Source organism: Apodemus sylvaticus, chromosome 1 (assembly GCF_947179515.1).
Source record: "Apodemus sylvaticus chromosome 1, mApoSyl1.1, whole genome shotgun sequence".
Classification (NCBI taxonomy): Eukaryota; Metazoa; Chordata; class Mammalia; order Rodentia; family Muridae; genus Apodemus; species Apodemus sylvaticus.
The window spans coordinates 181885336-181909297 of record NC_067472.1 but is presented as its reverse complement, the minus strand read 5'-3'; the positions used below and the strand labels follow the sequence as shown (position 1 = coordinate 181909297).

Here is a 23962-nt window from a genome sequence, read left to right as displayed (position 1 = left end):
TTAGCCTACATGTATGGGTGCACACTGTGCTAGACCCCCTAGAACTGGAATTACAGATGGTTGTAGCTCATGGGGCCACCGTGGGTGCTGGGCAGCAAAGCCAGGTCCTCTGCAAGAGCAGCCAATGGTCTCAATCACTGAGCCATCTCTCCAGTCCCCTTAACTTTTCTTTTTAAACTTGGTCTCCTCCTGTGTTTTTATTGCTTAAGAAATTACTGGCTCAATATGATGCTTTTGTTTTGGTAGACCCTAAATAAGGCCTCCATAGGGACACCCTTTCTAGGTTTATCTGCTGCACTAGCCTGGCTCTAGATTAGTGGTTCTTGGCTTGTGGGTCACAACTCCTTTGGGGGCGGGGGAGCAAACGGTCTTTCACCGAGGTTGCAGTGAAAGGGTCAGATGTCAGATATCCTGCATATCAGATGTTTATGATTCATAAAAGTAGCAAAATTATAGATATGAAGGAGCAATGAAATAATTTCATGGGTGGGGGTGGGGCTCACCACAACATGGGGAAGCGTACTAGGGCTGTGACATCAGGAAGGCTGAGAACCACTGGTCTAGACTGTCCTTTGGTCAGATGGAGGTTATTCCCCCCACAACCCTGCTTATCGACATTGCCCTTCTCTCACGGGCAAAGTCCTCAGGATGCAGTTCTACCAGGCCAGACCAGCTGGAGCCAGGGTCTGTTGGTAAGGTGTGTCAGGGCGTGCCCACCAGCAAGTGGTGTGCCTGTGGGAATTGGACCAAACTTCCACCCCAGCTGTCTCAAAAGACAAATTTACCTTAGCTTCATCGTGCCTTGCTGCTCCTGTTCTGGCTCCCGGGTTTGGAGCTGAGCTGGGATCTTGCCATATAGTCCGGCTGGCCTCAAACTCCTAATGATCCTCCTGCCTCAGCTTCTGAGATCTGGGATTATAGGCATACGCCATCATACCCAGTTTATCTCCTGGGATTTTACAAGCCTGTGCCACCACGTGTAGGGGAGGGTCTTCACACAGTTGGAAGTCTCCTGCAGGCCCCCTGATCCCGGAAACCCTAAGCCTCACTCCTGTCCCCTGTTCCGAAAGCCCCACACATCCCCTAGGCGCGGGTCTGACAAGTTGCACTTTGGTCTCCTGTATAAACCTGTTGGCTTCATGTCCTTGAGCGTGGACTGTAAACTGTCCACGAGTGGGGAAGACCTGAGACCCTGTACGTTGCTGGTGGTTCCAACCAAAATGGCAGGAGGCATCGTGGTAACAGAGTGGCCTTAGAGACAAAGCTTGTGGCTCAAAACTGGACTCTACAGGAACCAGCAAGAGAGGAAATTTAGAGAAGCCACTTAGTGCCCAGACACAGACCATGCCTGCTTCTCAGACATCAAGGATGTCAGCTTTTGCAGGCAACTGCAGTTTTTGAGTCTTGTGGGGGGGGAGGGGAGGAATGGGGGAGGGATTCACCTGCTTAATAAGCTCCCAAATCAATTTATTTATTTATTTATTCATTTATTTATTTATTTATTTATTATTACTTTGTTGTTGTTGTTGTTGTTGTTGTTTTTGAGACAGGGTTTCTCTGTGTAGCCCTGGCTGTCCTGGAACTCACTATGTAGACCAGGCTGGCCTCGAACTCAGAAATCAATCTGCCTGCCTCTGCCTCCCAGAGTGCTGGGATTACAGGCGTGCGCCACCACCGTCCAGCATAAGTTCCCAAATCCTGATGCTGATGGAGTCACAAGCCCTCTCCATAAGATTATAAAGCACTAACAATTGTAGGGGAGAGGATACTCTGGCTACCCATGCGTGCTACCTGTAAGATTCAGGCGTGTAGCTTTTGTGAGATACCACTCATGCTGAGCTTTTCTTTCCTTTTAAAATATTCATTTATTTTATATGAGTACACTGTAGCTGTCTTCAGACACCAGAAGAGGGCATCAGAACCCATTACAGATGGTTGTGAGCCACCATGTGACTGCTGGGAATTGAACTCAGGGTCTCTGGAGGAGCAGTCAGGGTTCTTCACTTCTGAGCCATCTCTCCAGCCTTTTTTTTCAAAAATAAGATTTATTATAAAAAAAAAAAAAGCCGGGCGGTGGTGGCGCACGCCTGTAATCCCAGCACTCTGGGAGGCAGAGGCAGGCAGATTTCTGAGTTCGAGGCCAGCCTGGACTACAGAGTGAGTTCCAGGACAGCCAGGGCTATACAGAGAAACCCTGTCTCAAAAAAACCAAATCCAAAAAGCAAAAAAAAAAAAAAAAAAAAAAAAAAAAAAAGATTTATTTGTTTTATGTATATGAGTACACTGTAGCTGTCAGACACACCAAAAAGAGGGTGGCAGATCTCTTTACAGATGATTGTGAGGCACCACCACAGGGGGTGCTGGGATTTGAACTCAAGACCTTTGGAAGAACAGTCAGGTCTCTTAACTTCTGAGCCATCTCTCCAGCCTCATGCTGGGCTTTTCAATGGTGCAGTTGTCTCCAAGTCACCCAGCTTCTGTACCTAACCACAATCAGTTCCCTGATTCGCTGAGCTGGGGTCAGGCCATTTCTTTGGTCTGTTCTGGGTAACCTGTCTAGAGTAAATAGATGTGTGTATACATCTCCCCATTAGACTTACAAAACCCTTTCAGAGCTCTATTTTGGGAGGGGAATTTATCCTTTTTCCCAACAGCCTCATCTTCCTAAAGGGGTTCAGTATACAGCTAGGGCCTAATATTTGTTTGGAAAGCTGAAAGTCTGAAGTGCAGTGTGGTGGACTGGGGACAGCAGTGCAGCCAACACACACCTGTGAGGTGCTGGGCCTATGGTTCCCACTTTATCTGCAAGGGCCACAGGTAAGAGAAGTGAGGGATTAAAGCCAGGCAGGGGCCCACCACAGGGAATGATGGGGACTGAAGCTCACACGGGGAGGCTGAGTGCTTCAGAGGGGCAGATTTCTTCCTATTTGGTGGGAGTCTGACAAAGTGCTGCCAGGTGACCAAAGTGACCACAGCTGAAGCAGAAATGACAATCCTGGTAGTGACAATTTTGAGAAGTTTGGAATTTTGGTTTCTCGCAAAAACAACGAAATGCTGCAAGAATGTGCTTTCGTTTTAAGCCCAGATGTGGAGACATGGGACTGCTTCAGACTGTTCACAGCAGCTGGCTACAATTCGCCCCCCGTGCTCTAGAAAAGGTTTAGAATCACCCAGGAGGCACACTTCTAAGTAGAACTATGCAGACCGATTCTGAATGTGGGTATCGTGGTGTGAACTGTGGTCCTGGACCAAACGAAAAGAAAGTGAGCAGGGCAGGAAGTCGCAGCATCCCTCCGAGTCCCGTCCCCACCCCCACCCCGACTGTGGCTGCCCTGGGAAGAGCCGTCTTAGGGTCTGCGGCCATGCCTTCTCGGCAGTGATAGACTGTACCCCCAAACCATGAGCCAAAATACACCCCCTTTTCCTTAAGTTGCTGGGGTGGTTCGAATGAAATAATTTCCCCCATGTCCATGTGTCCTTGGACACATGGCCCCCAATTGGTGATGCTCATTGTGGAGGTGTGAACCCTAGTTCCTGTTCTTTCTGGCAAGCTCTCTCTCTCTCTCTCTCTCTCTCTCTCTCTCTCTCTCTCTCTCTCTCTCTCTGTCCTTCCTGTGTGTGGATGTGACCACCCAACTTCATGCTAGCTTCATGCTCCTGCACTCACGTCTGTTGCCAGGGTAAAGTCTGTACTGGAATCATAAGCCAAAACAAGCCCTTTCTTGGGGCTGGGGAGATGGCGACTCAGTGGTTAAGAGCACTCACTGCTCTCCCAGAGGTCACTGGTTCCATTCCCAGCCCCCACATCCCAGCTCACAACTGTCTGTAACTCCGGTTCTGGGAGATCTGATGGTCTCTTCTGACCCTGCAGGCCCCAGACACGGTATATTTCTATGCATGCACGCAAAACACACATACACATAAGATGAAATAAATAAATCTTTAAAGACAGACAAATTAAAAAAAAAAAGAACAACAAAAACAACCTTTTCTTCCCTAAGTGGCTTATGGTTATTTGATTTTTTCCTCCCACAGGAACAGAAAAGTAAATACAAAAGTGTCCAATATTTTGTTGCAGCAATGAGACAAGCATTACTAACACACTCCTTTCCTCCAAAGGATGGGTCTGGACTGGCATTTGTCAATAGGACATTTATTTCATGTCCCTTTTGTACAGGTTCTGGGGCCAGGTAAGGGGACAGGAGACCAGGAAAGGGATAGCAATAAATAACATGGACAGACAGAGCACCCCTCTCAAGAGCTAAGGTTAAAGGAAGGGGAGGGGAGCTGTAATGTGGCAAGGGATGCTGGCAGGGAGGAGCAGCTGGGAAGGAGGGGAGGCCGGGCCCCCAGGACCTCACTGTTTCCTGCCCTGCCCCTCCCCTTCCCGCCCCACCCCTACCACTCTCCAGAGAAAGGGAGCCCACAGCCAGTGGGGGCCAGCGAGGGTCCTGATGGGGGGAGGCGAGCCACAGGGCCGGCCCCCAGCTTCCTCACTTGACCCGGATTTCTGCGTACTCAGCCAGCTCCTCTGTCAGGGTGTAGCTGTCCTTGGTGGGTCGTTTCCCCAGGTCTGAGTGGGAATAACTGAGGTCCAGTTCCGGGGGTTGCCCGCGAAGGCCCAGCAGCCTCCTCTCAGATCCCAGACGCTTCTCACTCTATGGAGAGGAGAAGACAGCCCGTCAGCATGGTTCTCTCTGACTCGCCCATGCAAAGACTGGGCCGCTGGCACCGCCTTCTCAGGGGCCACCAGTTCAGGGAGCTCCACCGTCACTAAGTCCCACTTGGGGGGGAGGGGCTTTGCAAGTGCTGACACCAGTAAAACCACTATCTCTGGCTGCTAGCCTCGATGCTTGCCTAGGAATCCCAGGTTCCAAGAAGCACTCTTTGAGAAAATAACTTTAGGGGTGCGTGACTGAACCCCAAACAGCTCTCTAGATGAAATCTTGGTTGGCCCACCCTTTTGGAAGTTTGCAAGAGCCTCGTTCGGTCAACCTCTCTCTTTGGATGTGGCAGGGCTGCTCTCAGTTGAGGGGATCCCGACGGTGTGACGCTCCACTGCTCCACCTCTCTACTCCTGACCCCCACCCCACCAGCATTTGGACGCACAATAGGGCAGTGGCCACAGACAGAAAGAAGGGGTCAGCGAAGGAACAGAAGAGACAAGGCCAGGACTGCTGAGCAAGGCTGGGATTAGCCAAAGAGTGCCACACACGCTTCACTGGAAAACACACAAACATGCACACCAACCCCGAAGCCCGGCGAGGGCCTGGAGGCTGGCACACTGAGGCCCCCGGAACCTACCTACTGGGGCTCTCAGTGACCATCCCGGGTAGAGACCTCTCTGGACTAATGAAGAAGGAAATGTAGTCACAGGCACAGGCAGGGAGGGCGGGGCTACCTAGGCCCCACCCCCTCAACCCTCCTGCACAACTTCAGCAAGGAGCCTCCTCCCCAAAATCCAGCCCCAGTCCAGCCCGCCAAACACCCACCCATGAGTGTCGCCTCCCTTTCGCCCCACCCCCACCGTTAGCGACCTTGCCATCCAGTCCTTCCCAAGCTAGCTGGGAGCCACAGGGGTGTGGCCCTCTCACCTCATACTTATCAGGTGCCCCAGAGATTCGGAATTCGGGGCTGTAGAGGACGTGAGGGTTGTCTCCCGCTGAGAAGCTGGAGCTCTCTGTGACGTTCTTTCTGCAGGGAGGCATGAAATGTCAGTTTTACTGGGGACTCTTGGGGCACCCTCTCCACACACCCGAATGGCTTCCTCTCCTCCCTGCTTCCAGGGTTCCCGTGTTTACGCCAGGTGGGGAGCTTCAAGCAGACCAGGAGGCCGGAGCATAGAATGTGGACATTTGTGCCCCCAGGGAGGCATTCTCACGCGGCAACTGCCCTCCCTGCTCATACAGAACTACCCCTGCTCCTTCCGCATTCTCCTACCAGCCCGCTTGGAGACTCCACGTCCCCAGGTCAGCCTGTCAGGCACTCACTTTCTTCGTGTCTGGGTGATGTAGCACACGATAGCAATCAGGATGGCAAAGGCGACCACAGCGCCCACAGGACCGATTTTGGCCCACATCAGTCGGTCTAAGGATAGAGAACGGGACCAGGCATCCTCAGGGCTATTGGATAGGCATGAGGATGCCTGGGTTCTCAGGACACCTCAGGGAGTCAGAGCCCAAATTTTTAGGAAGCCTCGACTCATCAGTTACAAACTGAGGGTTTATTTATTTTTTCTCTTTTTTTTTCTTAGTACTGGGGTTTGAACCCATGGCCTCCTAAGTACTAAGTAAATGCTTGACCCCTGGGCCCCAGCCCCTCCCTGGGGGATTCTAGGCAGGGGCTCTACCACTGAGCCACGCCCCCAGCCCCTCCCTGGGGGGATTCTAGGCAGGGCTCTACCACTGAGCCACGCCCCTAGCCCCTCCCTGGGGGGGGATACTAGGCAGGGGCTCTACCACTGAGCCACGCCCCCAGCCCCTCCCTGGGGGGATTCTAGGCAGGGGCTCTACCACTGAGCCACGCCCCCAGCCCCTCCCTGGGGGATTCTAGGCAGGGGCTCTACCACTAAGCCACACCCCCAGCCCCTCACTGGGGGATTCTAGGCAGGGCTCTACCACTGAGCCACGCCCCCAGCCCCTCACTGGGGGGATTCTAGGCAGGGCTCTACCACTGAGCCACGCCCCCAGCCCCTCCCTGGGGGATTCTAGGCAGGGCTCTACCACTGAGCCACGCCCCTAGCCCCTCCCTGGGGGGATACTAGGCAGGGGCTCTACCACTGAGCCACGCCCCCAGCCCCTCCCTGGGGGATTCTAGGCAGGGGCTCTACCACTAAGCCACACCCCCAGCCCCTCACTGGGGGATTCTAGGCAGGGGCTCTACCACTAAGCCACACCCCCAGCCCCTCACTGGGGGATTCTAGGCAGGGCTCTACCACTGAGCCACGCCCCCAGCCCCTCACTGGGGGGATTCTAGGCAGGGGCTCTACCACTGAGCCACGCCCCCAGCCCCTCCCTGGGGGATTCTAGGCAGGGGCTCTACCACTGAGCCACGCCCCCAGCCCAGAGAGGGTGTGGCGGATCCAAGAGGGCCCCCCTCCTTCCTGTGGCTCCCACCCCCAGATCACATCACTCACGTGCTCCCTGGAAGGGCAGCTCGAGGCTCTGGGTGCCATAGAGGTTCCTGGAGGTACAAATGACACGGGGTGGGGCTTGGGCCTGACCCCGGAGCGTGAGGATGCTGGTGAGCAGGAGGCCACTGCGTTCTGAGTACACAAACTCCCTCTCCGTCTCATTCACAGTCACATTGCGGGAAGGCAGCTCGAAGGCCACAGAGGGTTCCGGGTTGGATTTCACCACACACAGGCACTGCACGGTGTCTCTGGCCGCTGCACAGTGTGACTCCAGAAGGATTATGGGGGCAACTGCAAGATTAAAACCAAGGCCAAGAGTGAAGCTGAGCCTCTAGGATTCCTTGGCAGGGGCAAGGCCAGGTGGATGAGATAGCTCTGTATGGGTCGTGGCTCAGAAACCTGGAACTCCCAGCCACTTTGTAACCCTGCCCGCTTTGTATTGTCAGACAGAATACAACCCTGCAGTAACATGAGCCTTCACAGGCCCTGGCTAAGGTGCTTAGATATCCTAAACAGTGTAATGAACTAGCCAGCACTAGGTGTGATAGTATGTGCACGCCTTTAATCCCAGTACTGGTGAGGCAGAGGCAGGTAGATCTCTGTGAGTTCAAGGCTAACCTGGTCTACTTAGAGAGTTCCAGACTAGCCAGGGCTACATAGTGAGACCCTGTCCCAAACAGACAAATCCATCAGTCTAAGCCATCATATTTATTCTCTTACATACCACCAGGGCCACTGGGCTTGGGACAGTTATAGGGAGATTCAAGAGATAGGCTTGAATTCAACATGGCAGGACCTCAGAAGGTACTCATTCCCACTCTGTGCCAAATGAGAACATCACAGTCCCCTCTGCACACGAGCTCTCCTAACAGACACCTTACGCGGGCCACCGTGACACCCAGCATGCACCAGACGTGCTATCCCAGGATTCTTTCTAGTTTTTCTTTCTTTCTCCACTCCCTGCCCTGCTACCCCTTTGGGTGTTGAGATAGGCTTTCTCTGTGTAGCCCTGGCTGTGCTGGAACTCGCGCTATAAACCATGCTGGCCTTGAAGTCTCAGAGATCCACCTGCCTCCCAAGTGCTGGGATTAAAGGCGTGTGCACCATGCCCAGTCTCAAGAGTTCTTTCTTCTTTGGAATCCCAATCCATATTAGACCTGGGACTTGGGATGTTCCTTGTGAGAGACTCCTGCCTCTGCTTTTGGAGTGACTCTAGCCTCCATATGGGACAAAGCAGCTGTGTTTTCCTGTCTGCACCATCTCTAACTTTGATCCTGGCCTCTGACCATGATGGTTGGAGTATTGCTTTCCAGAGTCACCAGTGGGCTTTGTCCATTTGACCCGTCCAAGCTACAGCCTCCTTTGGCAAGTTCCTCCTTTCCCCCCTGGCCCTGATCATGCCCCCTCCTGGAGACCCCTTGAATCTTGATCCCCTTTCTTCATTGCCACAACACCCCTCTCCACCAAGCCTTGCACTCACAGCTTTGATTATACATGCAGTCTAGAATGGGTTCCTGTCCTTCCTTTCCCCAGAACAGATGTTACACTGGAACGCTGGTGGTGCTTTTTGTTTGTTTGTTTCTGAGACAGAGTCTTATTATATAACTCTGAATAGCCTGGAACTCTCTGTCTTCCAAGGGCTGGGGTGACAGGCTTGAGCCACCATGCCCAGCTAAGTAATGCATTTGTGTGTGTGTGTGTGTGTGTGTGTGTGTGTGTGTGTGTGTGTGTGTGTGAGAGAGAGAGAGAGAGAGAGAGAGAGAGAGAGAGAGAGAATTGTGATATATGTGCAGTTATGTGCAGTTATGTGCAGTATGGATGAAGGCATACGTGGGTGCCAGAGAGTGACACTGGATGCATGTCTCTATCACTTTACACTTATATTTTGACACAGTGTCTCTCACTGAAGCTCACCACCAACTGGCTAGCCAGCAGTCCCTGGAATCCTCCTGTCTCTACTCCCAGTACCAGCATTCCAGGTACATGTTTCTTTTAACATGGTGCATAGGATTTGAATTCAGGTCCCTCATGCTTATACAGAAGCGCATAACCCACTGAGCCACCTCCCCAGCCCCTAAACTATGCTTTTAAAACTATGTTCTCTATCAGTCTTAAGCTACCCAACACCTCTCTACTTGTTCTAGACCAAAGCGCTGGAACTGAGTAAATTCGGACTCAAATCCTCTCACGCAGGCCAAAGACCGTCAGCTTGTTGGCTCTGCCTGTTTTCAAGCCCAGAGGAATGTTCCAGTGACAAGGGTGGGCACCAAGTCCCAGGAGCCGATATGTGTGCTCCAGAGTTGGGTAACTCTGTCTGGAGTCTCGGTGCACTTCTCTACAAATCTAAGGCAAACAGGGGTCACGCATGCATGCCCTGGTCTCTGTAGTGGTGAGCCATCGGCCCAGAGGCAGCAAGGAACACCGAATCTGAACTAACAAGGCGATTCTAGAACATTTCTGAACCACTCCTACTCGGGGCACCACAACCAACACATTGGTGACAAGTGTCCACTCCAGATGCCCGAGTGCTGGTACCCTGCCTGTGTGTATATCCAGTATCTTTCTGGCTTCCCAGAAGTTTCAGAAGAAGTATACAACCCCTTGACATGGAAGAATGGGGCGTTTGGGGGTGCCTGGCTTTGGCATCCCAACTCTGCTGCCATCTACTGGCTGAGTGTGGTCAGTGAGCCTTCGAGATGGAGAAGGAAAGCTGGAGGGAGAACTTTCGATTTGGGGTTTTGGGTTTTTGGAGTCAGAGACCTGGGTACCCCAGCGTCATGGGCTTAATTTTCAACACTGTGAGAAGGAAGTCTCAGTGAGGGACTGCCTGGATTAGGCTGGTCTGTGGGCATGCCAGAGGGGGATTTTCTTAATTGAGTTAAGGAGGGAAGACCCAGCCTGAATGTGAACAACACTGGTTCATCCCCCCACTGAATGAAAAGGGGAGAAAGCGGAGCTTGGCGTTAACTCATGGGCCCCTGCTCTTGGCTGCGGATGAAATGCGACCAGCTCTGTCAAGTTCCTATCAACATGATGTCCCCAAAAGGATGGGCTGTAACCTGGAGACATGAGTGAAATAAACATGTCTCCCCTAAGTTGTCTTCATGCGAATATGAACAATATATCATCAATAGATAGATAGATAGATAGATAGATAGATAGATAGATAGATAGATAGATAGATAGGAAAGGCACCCAGGCTTGCCCCAGGCTTCCTAGCCACCATGTGGGGCTTATGCAACCCTGTGGATAGAACCCAGGCTTCATATATACTAGGTAAGCACGCTACCAACTGAGCTACTACTTTCCGGGTCCCTGGAGAAGGGAACAGTGCTGTTGGCTCCCAAGAGGCTATGGGACGCCGGGCTGGAGAGGTGGATCATTAAGGGCACTGACTGCTCTTTCAGAGCTCCTGAGTTTAATTCCCAGCAACCACATGGCGGCTCATGACTGGCTATAATGTGTTCCAGTGCCCTCTTCTGGCCTGCAGGTGCATATGCAGATAGAGCACTAAAACATAAAAATAAATAAATCTTAAGAGGCTCTGGGACTCCAAAGACAGGTATGAAATGCTTAGCATCCCAGCCAAGTATTTATCTCTGCATAAGAGGAAGCAGACAAATCCTTGGCTGCAGTGACAAACACCCACTTGAGTCCCAAGGAAAGGTCAATGGGACAAGACACAGATATCTAAGAATGAACAGATGTTCCTTTCATCTTCACAGTCATCTTACTCGTGAGGTGTTACTAGTCATCTCTCCTTTTGCAGAAAAAAAGCTGGGACTGGTCTTGTTGCTCAGTGGTAGAGCCCCTGCCTAGAATCCTCCAGTGAGGGGCTGGGGGCGTGGTTCAGTGGTAGAGCCCCTGCCTAGATTCCCCAAGTGAGGGGCTGGGGGGGCGTGGCTCAGTGGTAGAGCCCTTGCCTAGAATCCCCCAGTGAGGGGCTGGGGGCGTGGCTCAGTGGTAGGGCCCCTGCCTAGAATCCCCCAGTGAGGAGTTGGGGGCGTGGCTCAGTGGTAGGGCCCCTGCCTAGAATCCCCCAGTGAGGAGTTGGGGGCGTGGCTCAGTGGTAGAGCCCCTCCCTGACACACATAAAGCCCTGGGTTCCGTTGGCAGCACTGTGAGAGGTACAGTTTAGAGGTCAGTGCTGTAAGACAGGCAAGGCTGAGAAGGAAGCCTGGGGAACTGGAAACAAGGAGACAGCACTCTGTTTGGAAATTCTTAGAAAGCATGAAGAAGTAAAAACTGATCTTGACTGCTGCCATCTGTAGTGAACTCGGAGTAGGTTTGGGTGAAGTAGAGGGAGTCATGCAAGGGAGCTCAGGCCAGGCGCTAGCTGGCAATGCATAATTGCTTTTACTTGTAGGACGTTAGGGTATAGATGTGTCCTCAGCAATCCTCTACTGTGCAGGGTCTGCTAATAAGCGTGGCATCTCCTCGGTCCCATGCCCCACCTCCCAGGAGCACACCGCAACAGCTCAATGCATGGGCTCAGGGTGGTCGACTCTGTGCAGAGCAGCCTGGGTTCGATTCTTAAAACCTGCTACCTTTTAGCCGTGTGGCCTCGGGGCAAGTGTCCTAATGTCTCTGGGCCTCAGTTTGTGTCCTTCTCTGTAAAGAGGGGACTGGTGGAATAAAGATGAAATGGTTCCCTGCATATACCACATCCAATAACATCTGGTACCTAGCAGTGCTCTCCAAGGGACGAATACCAGAGTTCCCTTCTTAAATCTGTAGAAAGGCAGTAACAGCAGGATCCTGAACTCCTTAGGTCGAAAGCTCCTCCCACTCCCAGGACACCGGAACACTGTTCTCAAGGGGAGATTCATAGTCTTAGCATGGATTCAGCTCCCTTCCTGTTTCCCATCCTTATCAGGGACCCACAAAGCTGACTCCAGCTGGGACCCATGGGTGCCTCCCAGTCAGGAGCCACTGGTGGAAGCAGAGGGGGAGGGGCACTCACACTCCACAGACAGGTTGAAGGCGGTGGCTCTCTGGCCATACTGGTTCTCAGCCACACACCAGTATTCCCCATCATCCTCGGGTGTCACCGCAGGGAGTTCCAGCTGCAGCTGACTCTCATAGATGACCGTGGCCAGGATCTGTTTCTCTTTGAAGATGGTGAGAATGGGGTCCGGGTTGCTCTGTGTGGAACACAGGATGGAGACGGTCTCCCCTTCCACAGCCACCACCGTCCCATTCACTGTGGGCTTCCAAGGTGCATCTGTGGGAAGACAAAATATCAGAACCTGTGGCTGGAGAGATGGCTCCGCGGTTAAGAGCCCTGGCTGCTCTTCCAGAGGTAGGCCCTGAGTTCAGTTTTCAGCACCCACATGGACAGCTCATGGCTATAAATCCAAGATATACATCCTCATGCAGATATAAATGCAGGCAAAACACCAATGCACATAAAATAAATAAATTATTTAAAGGAAAAAGAGGCACTCACAAACCTTAAAAAAAAAAATCAGAACCCATGGGAACCGCTCGTCTGCTGCCCAACCGCCCCCGCCACAGGTGCCACCATAGTCCCATCCAGTCCTGGTTGTCTTATTTACAGGAATTGTCATCCTGCCTTTTTTTCCTTTTTAATGGAATTTGCTTATTTTTTTTAATTACTTTTGGGACAGGTTCTTTCCACGTAGTCCTAGCTAGCCTTTTATTTCACTATATAGTCCAGACTGGCCTTGAACTCCTGGCGATCAATCCCCCTGCCTTAACCTCCTGAATGTTGGAATTATGTGTGTGGTGTGGGAACTTGTCTCTGGATGCTGGCACCACCCTATCCTAGGCTATGCAGACCCTGTGTCTTATCTCTAAGATTCATTTTTTTTTCTCATCTTGAAAATGGGCTTAATAATTCCAGTCACTTAGAAAAGGGCTGGTCATCCGACATGGGACAAGACCCTGCTGAGTGACAAGAACTATTCCGGCTGAGCAAGGCCCTTAGGGAAAGATGCTGTGTAAGGAAATGAAATACATTTTCAGCCAGAGATTCGTGCTATGGAAAAAAATCTCAAAAGCTTAGGGAGGAGGAATCGGGCAGTCATGGTTCTAAGTAGGATGGTGAGGGAAGGCTTCTGGGAACTGAGCAGGAGGCGTAGAGGATGCTGGCCAGGGAGAGCTGAGTGAACCCAGGCCGTGACTGTCTTTATTATCCCCAGCCCTGGGCACTGTGCCTCAGTACATATTTGTGAATGAATGAATGAATGAATACATGAATGGCCTGTGCTTGATTCTCAGTTAAGGGTCCTGCTCCGATAGCATCTGTCTCCTATTACAGCCAAGTCCCTGCAATGAGGCTGATTCATGCCAGGGGTTTCCTCAGCCCGTCCATGAAACTACCGCTGCAAAATGCAAGTACGGTCCTGTTGTTTAAGGCTAGTGAAGTGGAGGCTTCTGAGTGAAGCCTTTCCCAGTGTCTGTTCCCTGCAGGGGTGTATGGATGCCCCGGGGTGGCGACTCACACATGACGCTCAGCTCCACCGTGCGGTTGTCCTGGCCATAGGCATTCTCTGCCAGGCAAGCATAGACGCCGTCCTCTCCTGGGGTCACCTCCTCCAGATCCAGGTACAGGCTCTCGGCAACTGCCTCCCTCAACACCATCCCATCCCGCATCCAAGTCAGCAGCGGCGGCGGGTTGCTGTCAGCCCCACAGAGCAGACTGACGTGGGAGCCCTCAATGGCCTCCACAGAGGAATTCATCTCCACAATCACTGGGGGGTCTGGGGCCCGGAATAAGGTGAAGGATCAGCGGGTTGATTGATGAGTGCATTAAATCCAGGACTGCCCGCAAGCCCAGGCCCCGCCCCCAGGTCCCACCTTCCAGGCCCCTTCTCTGGGTCCTACCCCTCCAGGACCCACCCACCAGACCTAATTTAACTCAACTAGCGTGGGCCTCTCCCCAAGCCCCTCCCTCCAGGTACCACCCCTCACCAGACGGGTCGCCCTGGTACACAGCCCACCAACAAGGTTCCGCCACCAATTCCCACCCATCCAAGCCCCGCCCACAGACTCCCTAACCTGCCACTCCCTGCCGGGTCTCTTCCAGTCCCCGCCCCTGGCCCAACCCGCACCCAGGCTCACACTTGACGTCCAGACTGGCGTAACCCTCGAACTGAAAGGTGGTGTTGGGGAAGGCAGCCTGACAGCCCAGACGGTGGCCGTTGGCCTCTCTAGTGGGCACGAAGTGTAGCAGCGACACCTGCACCCAAGTGCCTTCATCCTCACGCAGCCGACCCAGCACAGTGGGCTCCCCCAGCCCCTCGTGACCCAGCCAGCTCAGCTCTGGGCGCATATCCGGGCAGTTGTCCGGCACCATGCAGCTGACCTCCACTTCTGTTCCTGCCACCACTTCCGGGGGCACCACGATGTTGGGGGTGTCTGTGTACGAGGATGAGAAAAAGGAGGGTTCTGAGAGCAGTCTCGGGCTGTGGTCATGTCCACCTGTCCGGCTGCACTCCCCCAACACACACACACACACACACACACACACACACACACACCACTTCACACAGCCTATCGGGATGCTTCTGTGCTATACGGAAATTCTATTTCTCTAAATTCCTCTGTGGTTGGTGCCTGTATATAAATCCCCTACCTGGGTGGGCCGCTGGGTTGAGGAGGAGGGACAGTTGTCAGGGTGTGATGTATGTGTATAGGTATGAGATACTGTTCTATGAGATTTTGTGTCTACCTAAGTCATGTGGGAAGATTGAACCGCAATTGGGAAAATTGCTCCATCAGATCGGCCCACTCGGTAAGCCTGCATGGCTTTTTCTCGATTGATGGTTGATGTAGGGCGATTTAGCCATCGTGGGGCAGTGCCATTTGGGGGCATGTGGTCTTGGGAGGTATAAGAAAAGTTGCTGAATGTGAGACTTGAGGAGTAAGCCAGGAAGTAGCACTCCTCTGTGGTCTCTGCTTCAGTTCCTGCCTGAGCTCCATGTTTTGAGTCTGCCCCGGCCCTAAGTGATGGACTCTGACCTGAGTCTTAACTGAAATATCCCATCCTACCATGTTGTTTGGTTACTGTGTTTACCACAGCGATAGAAAGCAAGCTAAGACTAGTGTGGTATAGGGGTGGGGAGCTGCGTGTTTTGTGGGTGCATGTGTGTGGTTTGGGGGTGTGAGTCATTATAGTGTGGTGTGCTGAGCATGCGATATGGTCTCTTTTCCACAGCCAGGGCTGTAGTGTGCCTGCACACAAAGACCAAACGCTGCTGGGAATCTTAATCTCAGGTCTCTAATTAGGGACGCCTCTCAAAAATCAGGCACTGAGAGTCCCTGAGGCCGGGCAGGGACCTCTATTTTAATTGCTAAACCTGGCCACAGCTACCTGTCTCCACCCCCACCCTGACTCCCCCACACCCATCCCATTTTGAGGATCAACCCTTGGACCTGATACATCGTCATCCTTCTGGTTACTCTTTATTTTGAGGTTTTTAGTAAGTTCTTAAAGCTGGCCTCACACTAACTCAGTATCCCAGATGGGCTCGTAGTCTTCCTGCTTCAGCCTTCTAAGCAGTTGGGAATAAGGCCTGTGTCATCAGGCCCTGCCTTTTGATTTCTCTTCTGTCTGTCTGTCTGTCCGTCTGTCTGTCTGCCTGTCTTTCTGTCTTTGTTTCTTCCTTTTATTTTTTTATATTTATTTGTGTGTGTGTGTGTGTGTGTGTGTGTATGGATACATGTGGGCATGTGCATGTCCTGTGGAGGTCACAGGACATCCCGCAGGCATTGGCTCTTCTTCTATCATTTCTACCATATGAGTTCCAGTTATCAGATCTGGGTTGTCAGACTTGGGGGCAAGCACCACTGTCCACTGAGCCATTTTAGTGACACCCCCACCTGCATCCCCCACCCTTCTCTCTGTCTTATTAGAATACAACCATGCAAGGCAAGTGCGAGAATTCAGCTCTTAGACCCAAACTTCCAGTGTCGGTTTCTACTACACACAGTGCGTCTGCACAGGAGGGGTCCTGCGTCTACCAGCCAGAGCATAGATCTGGTGTTGCAAAACAGCTCCCAGCCTTAAAACCATTCACCTGCTGGCTGTGCATGGGAAACCGAGGGCCAGAGAACTTAATCAACGTATCCAAAGTCATCCAACTAAAGCAAGCATCTAGAAGCCTCAGCCCTGACCCCAGCTCTCTGTCTTTAGCTCTAGATGTCGCTAGAACAGTAAGGGTGATTTCAGAGGGCAGCCAGACCACTTAGGGCCCACTTTGTTTATATCTGTCATCCATGTGGCCCACGCGATGGGGTCTGCACCCAGCTAAATTGGCCTTTTCTGGGTCTGTCATCCAGAGCTGGTAGTCCAGGTGCTGAGGACACCCACTTGCCCCTTCCTCTCGGCATTGCTGTAGCCCCTTGGAGTCCACCCAACCCTGGGGACCCGACTCACTGATGATGTCCAGAACACTGTGCTCTGAGAAGGTGTACTGGTTGTAGCCACCCAGGTCGCCTCGGAAATAGTATTTGCCACCCAGCTCGGGGCTCAGCGTGCTGAGGAGCAGAGTACAGTTTCGTAGGCCCAGGTCTCCCAACAGGCGGCTGCGGCCCTGGAAGCTCTCGTGGACCACTTGTGTGCGGGACTTGAAGACCACTGGTGGGTAGTTCTTGGGGTAGGGACTATTGAAATACCAGACGCCATGTACCACAGCCGGTCTGAGCTCGTCGGGGAAGTCGAAACGGCAGGGGATGGAGACACAGGTGCCCTCGAAGGCTGAGATGGATGAGGGCATCCAGGCACCCCAGTGGCCTCCTCGAGAAGCTGTGGATGGACAGGAGCACAGAAGCTGAGGACAGAGCGCACCCTGTTATCTCCAACAGTTCCCATCGTGGGCCACTGGGCTGGAAGGTGGGGGCTGGGACACATCTCCCCAGCAATTACCTGAAATCATTATCCAAAACAGTGGCAGGGTAGTGAGGAATATCATCTTGTCCAGCAAGTGAGCAAGCTAGGGCTGGAGAGGGACAAGAACAGGTTTTTAGGACCACACGGGGAGCTGGAGAGATAGCTTAGTGGTTAAGAGTACTGACTGTTCTTCCAGAGATCCTGAGTTCAATTCCTAGCAACTATATGGTGTGATGGAGTCTGATGCCCTAATCTTTAGAAGACCACAGGAGGGGACCCCACTGGGCCAAGGTTAGCTGTTATAATTTATTTTTCGGTTTTTTCCAAGACAGGGTTTCTCTGTGTAGCCCTGGCTGTCCTGGAACTCACTCTGCAGACCAGACTGGCCTTGAATTCAGAAATCTGCCTGCCTCTGACTTCCAAGTGCTGGGATTAAAGGCGTGCGCCACCACCGCCCCGGCATCTGCTGTCATTTAAATGCCAGGCTTCAGTGCCTCATTCTGCAATGACCCCACATTCCGTCAGTCAGAGCTGGGTTCTACAGGCCAGGCACAGCCCCCAGGCTTGAAGCCAGTCACCCTGGGGAAGTTAAGCAAGATTCCCAAAGTCACCCAGCTCGAACACGGGCACAGTCACCTCACCCCTGACCCCAGTTTTCCCCTGCCTTTAGCTGCAATTATCTCTAGAATAAAAGATGCCACTGTTCTGCAGTGGGCAGCTAGATCGTTTAGGGATCTGTTTGTCGTGTGTCTGTCATTCTCGTGGCTCTAGTGGGCACTGGGGTGACAGCTCTGATGTTTTTGAGGTAGGTGAAATTACTGTGTGCATCTCAAGTCCAGAGGGTGCATAGCTTGGTCTGCGGACTTAGCAGCCAAGCTGCGCCAGATGGCAGTGACAGGTTAGTAGTGATCTAAATAAGCATCCCTGCTTCTCCACCTCTGAGAGACTGCTAGGCAAAGGCGGAAGCAACATTCCTCCTGAGGTAAGAAGGGGTTGGTTATTCAGATAAGGAAAACATTGGTATCTTACCCCTCACCTCAGCCTCCCTGAGTTGGGGATGTCTCCTGATTCCACTTGGAGCGGTCAGTCTACCTAGAACACAAGTCAGTCAGGGGCTATGGGGTGAAAGCCTCAGCGCCCACCACCCTGCTCTTCCATGTATACTATGGGCGGTGTCCGAGTTCTAAGAACATCCCCGTAGTCTCTGGTACCCATGGTCACCCAGGATGCTCCCACACAGCTTCAAAGATACTGTACCACAACAACACCCCACCCCGACCCAGCTGGGGCGTGGGAGAGCCGTGGGGAAGGGAGGGAAGGGTGGCTCTGAGATGAGGGGAACAGTGAGTGGTGAGTCCCATGAAGAAGCAGATGAGGCCTGGGGGTGGCAGGCAGGCAGGGACCCAGCCCCATCAATGACTGGGTTTCACAACATCAGCATTCCCAGCATGCCGCGTGAATTCCTGCCGCCCTCTCCCACCCGCAGTAGGCCCAGGGTGTCCCCACCCTCACCAGAGGCCAGTAGCCAATACAAAAGAGCCCTGTTCCTTTGGGGGGGGGTGCGGGTGCCCCATCCTAGGGACCTCCTAGGGGTAGGTGGAGTGTGACTGAGATTGGTTGCTCCTGACTGGGCTCTGCAAGGGGCCAGGAGGAGCCAGAGGTGATGGCCCCATGCTGCCCTTCCCCATTGCCCTGTGGGTCGATTGGGACTAGAGCCAGGATTTTGAAGTAGCTGCTTTTCCCGGCCTTGCCTGCCCTCTTCCCACAGATGCAGACGCATGCCCAGAAACACGCAAACGCTAGTAGCAAATGTGACAGCCAGCAAGAAGAGACTTACAGAATGGAGGTTTGGAGACCGACCATGAGGATACATCCCTACCCTGAGACCCCTGTGTCTACCAAGAAGCATCCTGGAACTGGCCAGGCGGAGACCACCCGACTGCCCTCAGTCTTGGACACGCCCGGGTAGTCATGGCTCCGGCTGTCCTGCTCGCAAGTGTGCAAGTCACAAGAACCTGCGCACACTGAAGTGTGACTACAGAGAGCTCCACCCAGACACATCTACGGGCACAGGGCAGCTGTGGCCCTAGTAATCTGTGACTGGAAGGAATGGGAAACACCCAGAGGTAAGGACCAATCAATTCACCACACAAACAGGTGGGTGTACACTCATGCACAGGGTACATTCTCCTCTGGGGAAAATTCTGATCTTGGGATGAGGGCACAAGCAGTCTCAGCTAGGACAACAATTTGAAGCTCTCTAAAGAATCACAAGGCTAATATCTGCAAGACAAACAGATCCCATATCTGTAGCGTTAACTTTCCATTGGAGAAGCCAGGAGCAGAGACGACTGCACACTTGTCACCTCTGAACTTGGGAAGGGAGAGCAGGAGGATCAAGAGTTCAAAACCAGCCTTGGCTATATTAGCAAGTTGGAGGGTTAGCCTGGGCTCTGAGTGACCCTACTTCAACAAACACAAACAAATCCAAGGGAGGGGTGGGGATAGGAAAAAAACACACCTACCAAGTCTCTTCAGTGAAGTGCAATAAGGAGTTGAGGAACACTAATACGGAAGGCTACACGGGGGAGGTGGGCACACACACTGTCACCCTCACTGTGTGCCCAGGTGTCCACAGACTGCCGGCCTCACCCACATCCACACGGTGGATTCCAGTGTCCGACGGCTCTGTACCCTCCCCTCTCCCCCAATCCAGATCACTGTCCCATCTCTCCCGATTTTGCAAACCCCAGGGGAGCTGGCCTGGCAGAAGCCCCCCACATTGATGAGGTAGGTCCAGGAGTGAGGTTCCCCCTGTCCTTCTTTCTGTCTTTTCTTCTCAGGGCCTCATTGCTGTCTCTGCCCACCACCGCTGCCTCCACTAAGATTTTTGGTTGGTTTGGAAGCCCATTCCAAAGCAACACCCGGCCCCCCTGGAAGCGGTTGGCCCTCCAGTTCACAGTGGCACTGCTCTGCTTGCTGGCACACCTGGCCTGGCACATGCCCTGATGGCCATCGCCCCCGACCCCTGGGGTGTCTCACCCTAGCCCTCTCTGCCTCAGTACTCACTTGGATGGTCTGGTTTCTGCACCCTCTGCTCTGCTGGCCCGGCTTACAGTCCCTTGGCCTCCCAGGGTCTAAGCCCCCACTCACCAGCCCCTCCTCTGCCCCCCGGGTGCCAGGGGCCGCCTGCCTCCAGGGCCCAGCTCCTCCCTGCCCCCGGGGGAGGGGGGCACAAAGGGGCCCTTGTCACCGTAGGGCTAGAGCTGAGACTGGGCAGCCTGACGCCTGGGTCCTACTAGCTCCTTCCTAGAGAAGATGGGGGTCTGCCTTGCTCCTCCCCTTCCTCCATTGATATACACCCCAATTTGGGGGTTGGGGAGGGAGGAGTGGCCTCATCTTTCTGAAAGTCCCAGGCTAAAAGGTGGAACCTGTTGTCCCCCAGGAATTGGTGACAACATTGTGACCTTGGTCCCAAGAGACAGGTAGAGACTGGTTGCCAGGAAGAGGAAACACACCCTCTCCTAGTTTAGCTCCAGAGTCACCTCCACCGTGCTGAGAATGACCCTGATCCCCATGCTTTCCCTTGGGTCTCTTCTCTCCTTGTCACTTCTTGTCCTCCAAGCTGCTGTCTCTTTGAGATCCCGACCTTCCCTTGGTGAGGACGAGGGCTCTGTCTGTAGTTCTGAGTCTGCCTCCACCTGTTAAACAGAAAAGAAGTGCTTGTTTCTAGTCTTCTAATGCCCTGCGGCATCTTGGGACTCAAGGGAGGCCATTCTTAACCCTCATTCCTGGAAAGCTGTCCCCACACCATCCTGCCGACCCCAGCCTGCTCTTCCAGAAGCAGGGCACTTAACTGCGGAGCCAGCAGAGCCCCCTCTTAAAAAAAAAACAAACTACATTGATTGATTTACTTATTTTAGATTTATTTATGCTATGTGTATGGGTGTTTTTGCCTGCATGTTTGTCTGTGCACCACTTTTGGACCTGATGCTCATGGAGGTCAGGCGAGGGCATCAGATCCCCTGGATCTGGAGTACAGATGGTTGTGAGCTACCATATAAGTGCTGGGACTTGAACCCAAGTCCTGTGAGAGAGCAGCTGGTGCTGCTTTTACTTACTGAGCCATCTCTCCAGCTCCCCCTCTTTCTCCCTCCCTCTCTCTGTCTCTCTGTCCTCTCTGTCTCTCTGTCTCTGTGTGTGTGTGTGTGTGTGTCTTTGCAAATGTACCTTAGTTCTTTCCCTTCACCTTGTAGGTCCCAGGGCTCTAACCGAGGCTTGGCATTGATACTGTTACCTACCCACTGAGCCACCTCGGCGGCCCACTCCATCCCACCCCCTCTTTTAAATTCGTTTTTTGAGTCTCTTTACATAGGTCAGGCTCCAGCTCATGATGAAGCTCAGGCTAGCCTCGAATACAGCATGGCTAAGTCTCCACGGTGCTGATATTATAAATGTGTGCCACCACGTCTGCTCCCTCCCCTTCCATTTAGAATCTGTCCCTTCTTACTATAGAACTCGATGTGACTGAAGCTGGCCACCCTGCCCTTGGGGATTCTGGCTGGTCCCTGCCCAGTCTTCTAGCTTGGAGTTCTGAGAGGGTGGGCCTCCCAAGAAGCCTGCCTTGGGGGTCTTTAAAGCTAGGCTTGTGTGCACACAGGACCACGGTGGCTTTCTGAGCTGGGTGAGGACTCTCTGGGTGTGGAATCCACAGTCATCTTGAATCAGGCATGGGCTTTGCAAAGCGGACAGGGTGTTAGAGGTGACAAGATACACAGAGCAGTTTCATGGCCCTGCAGAGGCCAGAGCAGGGGTTGGGGGTGGGGGAGTCCTTTCTTCCAGGGGTGAGGACAGGGAAATCCCTTAGACCAGAGTGGATCAGAAGTCAGGAAGACTGGGACTGGGGAGCAGTGACACCCCCACCTCAGCCTTCATGATGTCAGACTCTGCCCGTGCCTTTCCCAGTCTGAGACAATGGTCCATTGAAAGTGGGGTGGGGCTTGAAAGACTGGGTTCCGGAGAAGAGAGGGACCTGGTGCCTGGACTTTGAGGGTGAATGTGAAGAGACTGGGGTGCCCTGTGCCACAGATATCTAAGCACACCGGTCTCGCTGAGCTGGTGTTCCTGGTGTAGATTGGGTACTGTGTCAGTTCCAGGTATGGACTGGAGAGAGGGGCAGGTGAGTCCCACTGAGAGTCTGTGGCTGAGCCAGGAGATTAGGAGGGGCCCACCTATAAGGGTGGATCAGATGGACCAAGAGGCAGAGAGGGGCTTGGGTAAGAGGGGCTACCTGGTTCACAAATCAGCCGATGCCTTCGAGAAAGCAGATATTCAGTCTGCAAGGGCTGGGGCCTGAGGCTGGAGACAAATGGCCAAACTGGAATTATTACGTCACATCCTTTCAGGCCTCTGTTTCAATTTCAGGACCAAGTTGCAGCAGGCGGAGAGGATCTACTCCTGCCTCTCCTCCAGCCCCCTCAACCTTGGACTTGGAGGTTTGAATATTTGCACTCCGTTCTACCTGGATCTGTTTTTGTTCAAATCTCCCCCCTTTACCAAGATGTCAGCCATATTGGATTAGGACCCATCATGATGACTACATCCCAACTGTTACCCTCAGTCAAGACTTATCATCAAAGCCAGGCTTGTTGGCACATGCTTGTAATCCCATCACTTGGGAGGTGGAGGCAGGAGGATCAGATCAAGGTCATCCTCTTCTACATTGGACCTGTCTTATCCCCAACTCCCTCTAAAAAGATCCAATCCGTAACTAAGGTCACATTCTGGGGTTTAAGACATCAGTATATAAATGAAGGGTGAACATAGAAATTATGTAGTGTGATGATTTTTGCGTGTTAGCTCAATTTTATCCAAACTATCATGCAAACTAGAGCAAACATCTCCAGACAATATTGTCCTGTGATTCATTTTATCCCTTAACCCCCTCTTGGGCCAGAGCCTGGGTCTTGGCCAGTCCAGAGTTCCTTTGTTGTTCATAATCAGGACTGGCTGTTTCATGTCAAGGGTCACCACAGTGTGGTTCTCAGGTCAGCAGCGGCGGCGGCGGCGGCGGCGGCAGCGGCAGTGGCAGCGGCAGCGGTGGTGGCAGCAGCACTTTGTCTTGGGATTATAGTGCATGCATTTGGTAGAGTGCTTGTCCAGTATTCATAAAACCCAGGGTTCTCACCCCAGCACCACAGATACTGGATATAATGCCACATGTATATAATTCTAGCCCTCAGAAGGCAGAGGCAGGAAGGAGGGAGGGTCAGAAGTCCAAGATGGTCTTCACCTACACAGTCAGAGTTCAGCCTTGGCCAACAGAGACCTTATCTCAAAAGAAGAGACAAGGAATGGAGAGATTAAGAGTGGCGTGGAAAGCCAGGCAGCGGTGGCGCACGTCTGTAATCCCAGCACTCTGGGAGGCAGAGGCAGGCGAATTTCTGAGTTCGAGGCCAGCCTGGTCTGCAGAGTGAGTTCCAGGACAGCCAGGGCTACACAGAGAAGCCCTGTCTTGAAAAAACAAACAACAACAACAACAAAAAAAACAACAAAAAAACCCCAAAAAACAAAAAAACAAAAACAACAAAAAACAAAAACAAAACAACAACAAAAAAAGTGGCGTGTGTCTCTGTGTGTGTCTGTGTGTGTCTGTGTGTGTCTGTGTGTGTCTGTGTGTCTGTGTGTGCCTTTGTGTGCGTCTGTGTGTGTCTGTGTGTCTGTGTGTATCTGTGTGTCTGTGTGTGTCTGTGTGTCTGCGTGTGTCTGTGTATGTGTGTGTAGTGCTTAAGAGCATGTGACACTTTCCAAGAATTCCAGTTTGGTCCCCAGCGCCCACGTTAGTCAGGTCACAACCTCCTGTAGGTCCAGCTCCAGAGGACCCCACCCCTCCTCTGTTCTCTGAGGGCACCTTCACCCATGCGGCAGAACTCAGACAAATGTACATGGGAATAAACATGAAACATAAACCTTCT

The 23962-nt window shown here is 52.7% G+C and overlaps 1 protein-coding gene across 1 annotated transcript; it reads right to left on the bottom strand.

Annotated features, from left to right (window-relative positions):
• Positions 1-3994: 3994 nt before the first annotated feature.
• On the bottom strand, positions 3995-17098 carry Mag (myelin associated glycoprotein). Its single transcript, XM_052166041.1, has 9 exons — positions 17025-17098; positions 16536-16904; positions 14219-14515; positions 13600-13857; positions 12096-12356; positions 7136-7423; positions 5991-6087; positions 5595-5694; positions 3995-4658 (listed from the first exon to the last, which is right to left on the bottom strand). Exons 1-9 carry the CDS (start codon positions 17068-17070, stop codon positions 4494-4496), a joined length of 1881 nt encoding a protein of 626 aa, XP_052022001.1. The 5' UTR covers positions 17071-17098; the 3' UTR covers positions 3995-4493.
• Positions 17099-23962: the final 6864 nt, after the last annotated feature.

Excerpts from the sequence above, each read along its gene's own strand:
- Mag (XM_052166041.1), bottom strand. The coding sequence starts at position 17,070 with ATGATATTCCTCACTACCCTGCCACTGTTTTGGATAATGATTTCAG. Across the intron at positions 13,858-14,218 it reads CGCCAGTCTGGACGTCAAGT|ACCCCCCAGTGATTGTGGAG; the intron begins GTGAGCCTGGGT and ends TCCGGGCCCCAG. Across the intron at positions 12,357-13,599 it reads GGTGGAGCTGAGCGTCATGT|ATGCACCTTGGAAGCCCACA; the intron begins GTGAGTCGCCAC and ends GTCTTCCCACAG.